Source organism: Opisthocomus hoazin, chromosome Z (genome assembly GCF_030867145.1).
Source record: "Opisthocomus hoazin isolate bOpiHoa1 chromosome Z, bOpiHoa1.hap1, whole genome shotgun sequence".
NCBI classification, from domain to species: domain Eukaryota; kingdom Metazoa; phylum Chordata; class Aves; order Opisthocomiformes; family Opisthocomidae; genus Opisthocomus; species Opisthocomus hoazin.
This window is the reverse complement of record NC_134454.1, coordinates 4,550,315-4,560,878: the sequence shown is the minus strand read 5'-3', so window position 1 is coordinate 4,560,878 and position 10,564 is coordinate 4,550,315. Positions and strand designations below refer to the sequence as shown.

General features: G+C 53.8%; 1 protein-coding gene across 1 annotated transcript; it reads left to right on the top strand.

Moving 5' to 3' along the window:
• The first annotated feature begins 2,300 nt into the window (after positions 1 to 2,300).
• Positions 2,301 to 7,540, top strand: GLRX (glutaredoxin). The gene is given in 3 exon segments (XM_009935816.2): positions 2,301 to 2,544; positions 3,832 to 3,946; positions 6,486 to 7,540. Coding segments are annotated over 2 exon segments (306 nt in total). The 5' UTR covers positions 2,301 to 2,346; the 3' UTR covers positions 3,940 to 3,946; positions 6,486 to 7,540.
• Positions 7,541 to 10,564: the final 3,024 nt, after the last annotated feature.

Here is a 10,564-nt window from a genome sequence, read left to right as displayed (position 1 = left end):
CCTTCAGATATTTATCAGCATTTCTAAGGTCCCCTCGCAGCCTTCTCTTCTCCAGAAAAAAAACCCAGGTCCCTCAGCCTTTCCTCGTAGGAGAGATGAAACTGAAAGAGAGAGAAAATAATCCAGGAACAGCTTCTGGTCTCAGGACTCCTCTGTTTTCCTGTAAATAGCAGAATTCAAAGTAATACTGAACGTTGAAAGTGAGGAGAAGTGACGCTGCCCAGGACTCTGTGCTGTACAAGCACGTGGCCGGTGCCTGGCAAGCAGCTGCGGGGTGGTGGTGCACAAAGAGCTGCCTGAACCCAGCTGCCCAAATTTTACTTTCTGAGGACTGCAAAGGAGCAGGTTGAGCTCAAAATGCACGTTCTTCAGTGCACAGTGGAGAAAGTTTCATTCTCTGATGCTGATGCTGCAGAAAACTGAATTTGGGAAGCCCTGTCTGGGGTAAGGGCAGAGCTCTTGTGCCTGCCCACTGCACACAACAACGATTAACTGAAAAAAGATAGGGTGGGCCCTGGTGCTGGTTTTCCCCTTCCAGACTCATCAAAATAAGAAGTTGATTTTCTTTATTCTCCCTCTCCATTCAGCCTTCTTATTTTAAATATCTAAAACGTGAGTGGGTTGCTTATATTTGGTGGGTGGCCCAAGATATTTGCAGAGATTTCACTCCTGTGTAGACCAGTCCTAGACTCCCCAATACGAGAGAGATGTGGAAATCCTGGAGTGAAGTCAGCAAAGGGCCAGGCAGATCTTGGTGGAGGTCGGAGCATGTGTTATATGGTGGGAGGCTGAGAGACCTGGGGCTGCTTCACCTGGCGAAGAGAATCCTCGCGGGGGTCTTACCCATGTGCATGAATACCTGGTGGAGGGATGAAGACGATGGAGCCAGGCTCTTCCCAGGGGTGTCCAATACCAGGATGAGAGGCAACAGGCACAAAGTGAAATGCAGAAGGCTCTGTCTCAAGACAAGCAAAATGCCTGGTTTGCTTTGGTTGTAGAGGCTCTATCCTTGGAGAGATCCAATCCCAGAGGGGAAATGACCCTGAGCAACCGGCTCCAGGTGACCCTGCCCTGAGCGTGGGTTTGGGCTGGGTGGTGTCCAGAGGTCTCTGTCCAGTGCAAATTAAACACCTACAAAATACTAGGGACTCCCAGGCGATAAACTAACTTGGTTCAAAAGGAAATGGAGCAAGGCTGAGCGGTGTAATGAAAGCTGGACTAAATGTTAGAGTTCATCTGCGCAGCAAGGGTGTTGTACCTTGCGCATGGTTGTTTGTCACCTCTGCAATGAAGCAGCTTTATGTCGGTGAGCGGGTGGGATGAGTTGGGCTCTGCCCAGAGAAGCGATGCTGCGGCACTGGAGACGGCCGTGGTCCCACTGACCTTCTCGCTTGCGGGTGCAATGTGCCTGCCACAGCTCGGCATCCGAAGCCTGGGCACGATTTAGCCCTGTGGGGCTGGCACCTGACTGAACCTTGTACGACTCTACATCTACGAACGACTGCAGTCTTGAGATTTTTCCCTCTGCCAAGTATACAAACTTCTACTTCATTGAGTCATACAACATCTGTGTTGAATTCTTTTGACTCCGTTAACATGTTCCCCAAATACATGTTCAGCGTAGGTACACGCAAGTACCATTTTTGGACTTTCTTTCAGTTCTGGAGCTGCTTCTTTGAACACTTTTGGCTGTTAGTTTGTGTCTGGGGTACAACACAGACTCCTTGGCCACTGGAGCAAGGCTGAGGAGCCGTTGAGGCACTTTAGGAAACTGCAGGCAGGGAATCCCACCCATCGTGGAAGCTTTGCAGGTAGAAGTACGTACACACAAGATGTTTTGGGTTTTTTCCCACTTTGGGGATGGGAAGACGGAATGGCGAAAGGCCGGGTGTCAACCAAGTGGCCCGCGGGTTGCCCGATGCCTGCACGGTCCCCCCACGCTGGTTCTCGCGCCCGGCAGCGGGTGAGGTGCGGGGCAGGACGGGCATCACCAACCCTGCGCAGGGCAGAGCTCGGCCGGAGCCGGTGCCGCGGCTCGTGAGCAGCTCCTGCAAACCCCGTCCGCAGCAACGCGCTGAGCAACGCCGGACAGCCGAGCGTCTGCTGCTCGCCCACGGCCCCGCTCATCAGCAGCTCGGGCGTTGTGTGCAGCCAGATGGACAGCACAAGCACTGCTGCCTTCTGCTGCGCGGTGTGGTGAGGAGACGACGTCCCCCTGGGGAGGAGTTCTCAGGGAGGAAGGCTCTGGGCAGCCCATGAATCTCTGGGACTGAGATTGCTGCTGTCCCGTCTGCCCGTGAACTCGCTGGTGCAGGGCAGCGTTCCCGCTCCTCCCGACAAAGCAGCATGGCGGAGAGTTTTGTGCAGAGGTGACTCCGGAAGGGCCGCGTCACGCTCTTCAAGAAGGCAGGCTGCCCGTACTGCGGGAACGCCGTGGAGATCCTCAAGCAACACAGCTTTGCCCACAAATGCCTGAAAGTGGTGGACATCACCCAGTCTGAGGACGTCCAAGAGTACTTGCAGCAGGAAACAGGGCGAAGCACCGTAAGTTCTGCTGGTCTTCTTTCAGACCTTGCTGACGCTTTGCCCCGGCTGCCCCACAGATGCTCTGTGCCCAGCTGCTGAGACGCTCTGCGAGGTCCCTTTCCCCGCTCGCTTCTCTGCCGCATCACAGGCAGAAGCAGCACCCCTTTCCCGTTTCCTTGTTTCGATTCCTCCGCTCCGCACGCCGCGGCAGCCGTCGCAGGGTCCCGCGCTGCGTGCCGAGGCGTGCAGCCTGCTCCCCATCGCGGGGACGGGCTGGGCACAGAGCCCAGGGAGCTGCGGCACCTCCCGGGGCATCCCGGGCCTCCTCCAAACCCCTTTGCTCCTGCAAGACACAGAAGCGCGGAGAAAGCTCAGCGCTGAGCCTTGGTTGGTGGCTGCGCTGGCCGAGCAAGGGCTGGTGGAGAGGGGCACCTCCACGTTTCCACGGCCGTGAGCCGCAGCTCCTTCAAGGGTCTTCCATGACTCTGGGATTCCCTGGTCTTCGGGCGACGCTGCCCGAGGCAGCACAGGTTTGCAGTGCAGCAAGAACACAGAGCTGCGAGTGGGTCTGACTTTGGACCCTCGCTTTCCCCTCTGACCTAAGCAGAAAACCCACTTCTCCTTGCGTCTGTGTCGCCGGCTGCAGAGCAGAGGCTGCGCTTACTACGTATAAGCGGCAGTTTCTTTAGAAGCTCCATGAAATCATGAGACCTGAGTGAGGGAGTGACGTTCTGCCTGTGTTTTCATGACTTTTTCTTTTCCCTGGCTTCAGCTGGGGTGGTTTTTCCCAGCTCGGCAGTGGTTTTCACTTCCCTCTGCAGAGAGCAGCAAACGCATGGCTGGAGGAAGTCTCAGGCGCTGAAGTTCAGGAGTTCAGAAATTGGTCCTGGTCTTTGGGAGAGGGGAGTTTTCTTTTTCCCCTTCTACTTCTACCTTTGGCTCCGCACTGATTGCCTCTCCTCTTGCACCTGGCAGCAGCCGTGAGGCTGCAGGAGAAGGGACCAGCATGGGCAGGAAAGAGCAGGCGGTCAGGGCTGTGCAGCAGGAGCGGAACAGCCGGAAGGACAAGGGTGCATGGAGAAGGCTTTGTGCCAGAAATGTCAGTCCGCTCAGCCGAGTGACTTTGCTGGTAACCGTGGGCACCAGGCGGCTGGCAGCGGGTCCCAGTGGGGGCGAGACGCAGAGGATTTTGCACATCAGGGTCTCCTTGGTGGGAAGTCTGCTTCCCAGAAATATCCTCTGCCCGCTCTTTGCCTTCAGCGTCCCAGCTCTACCGACTGATGCGTGGTGCTGTTTGGTGCCCAGGTCCCTTACGTGTTCAGCGAGAAACGCTGCATCGGAGGGCTAGCCGACCTGCAGAGCATGCGCAGCGATCGCCCCGGCATTCTGCAGCAGATCGGTGCCCTGAGGTAGCTGAAGGGTAAGTCCTGGCGAGCGCTCTCATGCCCACAGCAAGGCTTTCTCACTCGTGAAGGCAAACTGAACCACTGAATCGTGACGTGATGGAGCAGTGTTATGTGCCATCACGCAACAGCAAAATGTGAATTCATTTCTGGGGTTCTCGCATGCACTATATACACTGAGATTTTCTTCCTGGATAATTGAAAGAAGCATCACCAAAACCTCACAAACACCAGTTTCTCTTGCTAGCCTTTGCCTAGAACGTAGACAAAAAGGTTCAGACCATCGACTCATGGCTTAAGGTATCCCAGACCTCCGGAGGTCTCTCATCCAGCCCCTTGCTCCCAGCAGGGTCAGCCGTGGGATGAGAGCGGCTTGCTCAGGCCTTTGTCCAGCCAAGTCTTGGGAAACCTTCAAGGACAGAGTCTGCGCAACCTCTCTGGGAATGTTGCGCTCTCCAAAGGGGCCAAGCTTCTTTCCTGACTCATCGGCTGTCTCTTGCCCTCCCACCACGCCCCACAGCACAGGAGCACCCCTGAGAACACAGCCCAGGCTGCTGCTGGCCACCCCTTGATGGGGTGCATGAAGAGAAGCGTGGCCAGCAGGTCGAGGGAGGTTCTCCTCCGCCTCTACTCTGTCCTAGTGAGGCCCCATCTGGAGTACTGTGTCCATTTCTGGGCTCCCCAGTTCAAGAAAGATGAGGAGGAGCTACTGGAGAGAGTCCGGTGGAGGTCTATGAGGATGATGAGGGGATAGGAGCATCTCTCCTATGAAGAAATGCTGAGGGAGCTGGGCTTGTTCAGCCTGAAGAAGAGAAGGCTGAGAGGGGACATAATAAATGGTTATAAATGTTTCAAGGGTGGGTGTCAGGAGCATGGGGCGAGACTCTTTTCAGTGGTGCCCAGTGACAGGACAGCGACTTTGGCAGGGGGTTAGACTGCGTGATCCACAGAGTTCCCTTCCAACCCCTGCCACGCTGGGATTCTGTGATGCTGTGGTCCTTGCTGCCAGGGCACGCTGCTGCCCAGTGTTCACCTCCCTGGCTGCCCGGAGCCCCCCAGCCACCTCTGGGAGAGCTGCTCTCCAGCCAGTCAGCCCCAGCCTGTACCACCCAACGAGGCTGCTCCTGCCTGACAGAACTCTGCTCTGCCTGAATTTCGGAATGTTCCTGTGCCCTGTTCCTCCACCTGACCTCGGTCCTGGGCAACGTGTCCAAATTCCTCCTGAGCAGCCTGTCCCTGCTCCCGCCTCCTGCCTGCTGCCCTTCAGCCTTAGAGCCCGGCTCTGCATCCCTCCCTCAGCCACCACGCTCTCCTGATAAATCCGCTCCCTCCTGGATTATCACAGGGAAACGGCTTTTGGAGGAAGAGGTGGTTGGAGGACAGGACACAGCAGTCTAAAATCCGTATTGGTGGGAACAGACAGAAAGGCACAGAGGGAACGCAGCAATAACCCACACGAGCAGAGCAGCAGCCACAGAATCACAGAATGGTAGGGGTTGGAAGGGACCTCTGTGGGTCATCTAGTCCAACCTTCCTGCTGAAGCGTGGAAGGTGAGGAGCAGGACAAGGCAGACGCTGCAATGGACCAGCTCCGGCCCTCACTGCACTGAAGCACGGCTGCGGGGAACGGAGGCAAGGGGAGAGTTGTGACTTCTGGGAAGTCTCCAATGCCGGGCTTCACGCAGAGAAGCAGGGAGAGGCGTCAGGGCAGCCGTCCCTGCGGAAAGGAGGCAGAGGGAGGGTCCAGCTCCAGCAAGCAGTTTAGGGACACTTGGACCTTGGTGACGTCCGCCATTGCTGCGTTTGTGTGGGGCACGGCTGCAGAGTTTGTGTGGGAACTGGCAGGGAGGATGCTTTTATGGGCACCACGAACAGACCCCCCCGGCTAAGAGTGGCAGCCAAGGTAGGTGTAAAAGTGTGGGCTACGTTAACGCTGGTGCAAGGACAGAACGCCTGGCTGCTCCTCTACTGCATGCAGAGGAAGGCAAATGCCAGCCAGGGTCTGTTGCTCTCACTCATCAAGCAGCCCCTCAACAACCCACTGTAGCACCTAGAAAGGTTTTTTTAAACTTATATTCCACTTCTTCAGAAGCTAAGGTGTGGCTAACGGTGCCAACAGACACGGGTGCCTTGGTGGGGGTGAGTGTGCTCAGCTCTGCTGCTCTGTGTGATGCACAACGAGGAGCTTGGAACCGTGGCGGTAGCTTGAGCCCAGCACACGAGCGCTCACCTCACTCAGGACTTGAACTGGCGCAGTCTGAGGTCCTTGTTTTCCTTATCGAATCAAACTTGCCAGTTTGGTAAGTCTGTCTTCAGCACAGATGGCTGGACTTCTGCATATTGTGTGTAACGTGCGTGCGTGTGCCCCAAACACGTGTGCGTGTGTACGGAGACGCAGCCGTATCTGCGTGCAGGTGAAATGTGCGAGTACGTACACGCACGTCCAAGCACGATTTAACAGGTCTGCAAAGTGTGTTCTGCAATGGTACGGTGTTAATCGAGTAGTTCTGAACCACAGGGATCTCCACCATTTATGTCTGCTGTTTCTGCTTTCAGGAGAGAGATGACCAGGAGCTATGACCTCCTTGTTTTGGCATGCGCGCTTCCTGGAGCAGATTCCTTGAGAATTCCTTCTGCGGGATCAGAAGCACCTTTCTGGCAAATGCAGCTTCTTTCCCTTTCATTGATCAGTGCCTCCATACATTAACCTCTCGTCATCTTTTCTGTAGCTCTGGAACGTAGTCTAGAACACAATCTGATGCAGCCCAATAAAAGAGACTTGGTCCAAGTGGCTGCCTTCACCATTGTGGTTCTTTTTTCCACAGACCCATTTGTGCACTCATCCTAAATGCCTCTTTTCTCTCAACAAGCTTTTGGCTACCTGTGTCTCCCAAGCGACCTTCTGGAAATTTGCGGTGTTTTCTATGTCCCGTAAAAATGTCGTTACAACGGTCTGAGCTGGAGGTATGCGCAGATGACCCTCATGCTGGTACCCTGCAACGCAGTCTTGCAAACAGCCCCTGCAGCCTGCACCCACATCCCCCGCCCTGACCACTCGTCATCTTACGGCTGACGTCCCACGGCAGGGGCATGACGGCTGTCTGAGCAGCACTTCTTGGTAAGGAGTTCCTTACGGCACAGCTGCTGGCAGGGAGCCATACAGGGCTTTCATATTTTGCTGTTAATCCTCGGAAACGGAGTGCTGCCCGGGGCAGACATCGCCCAGGGCTGCGCAGCCGGTTGTGGAGTGTGGTAATGGCAGAACGCCCGGCTGGAGAGCAGGGGACAGACTCAGTCCTGGAGTAAAGAGCTTGGGAAACAGATCTGTGGGATGGGCACAGGGCAGCTGCTGCCAAGGCAAACTGCGTGAAGAGCTGCTTTAAATGCCTGGCATTAAAACAGTGCTTTAACTCTATTGGAATAACACTACCTCTAAAACAAGATTTAAAGTCTGTTTCAACTTCATGATGAGGAAATGATGATGATATAACCCTTCTGAATTCTTCTCACTTTAAATTCTCTCTTCCTTTTTTTGTCCTCTCCTTTTGCTTTTAAAACAAAAAAAAAAATTAAAAGCTTGTCTCTTTTTTTTTTAAAAAAAATTCAGTTAAAACCCGTGGAATTAAAGTTGTTGGTTATTTAAAGCCTGAAACTTATTTTATCTATGATAAAGTGTTTGCCCTTGTGGATTTGCTGAGCAGACAAAGCCTCACGGAAGAACCCGGCCCAGCTTTGGGGCTACCATGTCAGCATGGCCTCTTGACAACCCCTCTTTGGCAAGTCCTTGACCACGGTCAGTCTGTCCCAGGGTGAAGCTGGGATGAGGCACCACAAGCTCCTCCCACTGTAAAATTCCCCAGTGACAAAAGTCTATTTTTAGTGCTTGAAAAAGTCTGTGCTGGACATATTTAGCCATTTCTGCTTTCCCGTCACAGTGCAGCTTGCAATACCTATGCTGTTACATGGCTGCATGGATAAGCTCTTTCCTTTCCTTGGGAAAGGGTCACACAGCAGGGGCTGTTGGAGGGCAAACACTCCAGTTCTTCACTGAGACCTTCCAGTGCCAGAGCACTCAATTTACCTCACAGAACTGAACTTTGGCAAAGTGCTCCAGTACAACTCTGCTCCGAAATGTTAAGCAAGAAGGGAAGCAGCATGACTTTTTGAAGCACTAAAAAGAGACTGTTGTGGCTGCAGTTTTAACTATTATTGAGCAGCTTCTCTTGTCCTCATCAGCAGCAAGAGTTAGTGCCCATCAAGCGAAATTCTGTAAAACTCACCCTCCAGCAGCAGCCCTGACATACCTCGAGATGTGCATGGTGCGGCCATGCATGAGAAAATCCCTGCAGCAGCCTCACTGGACACTGTTTCTGTGTGGTAATACGTTGAGCTTTGCTGTAGGGGTTTAAACTCGTCATCCAGCTGCAGTTCTAGCTGCACAGAGAACCCAGAAGCAGAGAGTTCTGCTTGAGAACAGCTTAGAAAAAATCTGTCATGCAATCTAGGAAATGTCCGCATTGAACTTCTCATTCTTATGGGCTGTTCTTTGCCTGAGAGAGAGTTAAGATGTGCTTAAAAATACATGACTCTGCAGAAATTTGCACAAGTCATCTTAAGTTATCTAGGACCCGCTGAAATACTAGATTGCTATCTTGCCAAGGGGTAAAGGAATTTAAAGTCGACAAGAATTAAGCTTTTGGCTTTCCCATTCCTTTCCAAGAATGGGGGAAAACCTGTGATGGCTTCTCTGTGGCTCCTGATGAGGGTAAGGAGGAGCGGCAAGCCCAGCTGGCATCACTGGGGAATTTTACAGCAGGAGGAGGTTGCACAGCTTCTTGCCAAGATTATCCTGCCTCATCCCAGCTTCACTGAGGAAAAGAGGTGATGACACCAAGCTGGGTGGGAGTGTCGATCTGCTTGAGGGTAGGAAGGCTCTGCAGAGGGATCTGGACAGGCTGGATCAATTGGCCGAGGCCAACTCTGTGAGGTTCAACAAGCACAAGAGCCAGGTCCTGCCCTTGGGTCACACCAACCCCACGCAACGCTCCAGGCTTGGGGAGGAGTGGCTGGAGAGCTGCCCAGCGGAAAAGGACCTGGGGGTGTTGGTCGACAGCCGGCTGAACAGGAGCCAGCAGTGTGCCCAGGTGGCCAAGAAGGCCAACGGCATCCTGGCTTGGATCAGGAATGGTGTGGCCAGCAGGAGCAGGGAGAGGATCGTGCCCCTGTGCTCAGCACTGGTGAGGCCACACCTGGAGTGCTGTGTTCAGTGTTGGGCATCTCACTCCAAGAAGGACATGGAGGGGCTGGAGCGTGTCCAGAGAAGGGCAGCAACGCTGGGGAGGAGTCTAGAGAACAAGTCTGATGAGAAGCGGCTGAGGGAGCTGGGACTGTTCAGTCTGGAGAAGAGGAGGCTGAGGGGAGACCTTCTTGCTCTCTACAACTACCTGAAAGAAGGGTGTAGTGAGGGGGGTATTGGTCTCTTCTCCCAGGTAACCAGAGACAGGACGAGAGGCAATGGCCTCAAGCTGCGTCAGGGGAGGTTCAGATTGGATATTAGGAAAAATTTCTTACTGAAAGAGTGGTCAGGCGTTGGAGCAGGCTTCCCAGGGCAGTGGTGAAGTCCCCATCCCTGGAGGTGTTTACAAAACTATGAGGAGAGGCGGAGGGAGCTGGGCTTGTTCAGCCTGAAGAAAACAAGGCTGAGAGGGGACCTTAGAAATGCCGATAAATATCATCAGGGTGGGTATCAGGAGGATGGGGCCAGACTCTTTCCAGTGGTGCCCAGCGACAGGACAAGGGGCAACGGGCACAAACTGAAGCAGAGGAAGCTCCAGCTGAACCCGAGGAAGAACTTCTTCCCTCTGAGGGTGACGGAGCCCTGGCCCAGGCTGACCAGGGAGGTTGTGGAGTCTCCTTCTCTGGAGATATTGAAGACCCGCCTGGACGCAGTGCTGTGCAGCCTGCTGTAGGCAACCCTGCTTCGGCAGGGGGTTGGACTGGATGACCCACAGAGGTCCCTTCCAGCCCCTAACATTCTGTGATTCTGTGATTCTGTGATTTAGAATGAGTACATGAATGGGTCTGTAGAAAAAAGAACCACAATGGTGAAGGCAGCCACTCGGACCAAGTCTCTTTTATTGGGCTGCATCAGATTGTGTTCTAGACTACGTTCCAGAGCTACAGAAAAGGTGACGAGAGGTTAATGTATGGGGGCACTGACCAATGAAAGGGAAAGAAGCTGCATTTGCCAGAAAGGTGCTTCTGATCCCGCAGAAGGAATTCTCAAGGAATCTGCTCCAGGAAGCGCGCATGCCAAAACAAGGAGGTCATAGCTCCTGGTCATCTCTCTCCTGAAAGCAGAAACAGCAGACATAAATGGTGGAGATCCCTGCGGTTCAGAACTACTCGATTAACACCGTACCATTGCAGAACACACTTTGGAGACCTGTCAAATCGTGCTTGGACGTGCGTGTACGTACTCGCACATTTCACCTGCACGCAGATACGGCTGCGTCTCCGTACACACGCACACGTGTTTGGGGCACACGCACGCACGTTACACACAATATGCAGAAGTCCAGCCATCTGTGCTGAAGACGGACTTACCAAACTGGCAAGTTTGATTCGATAAGGAA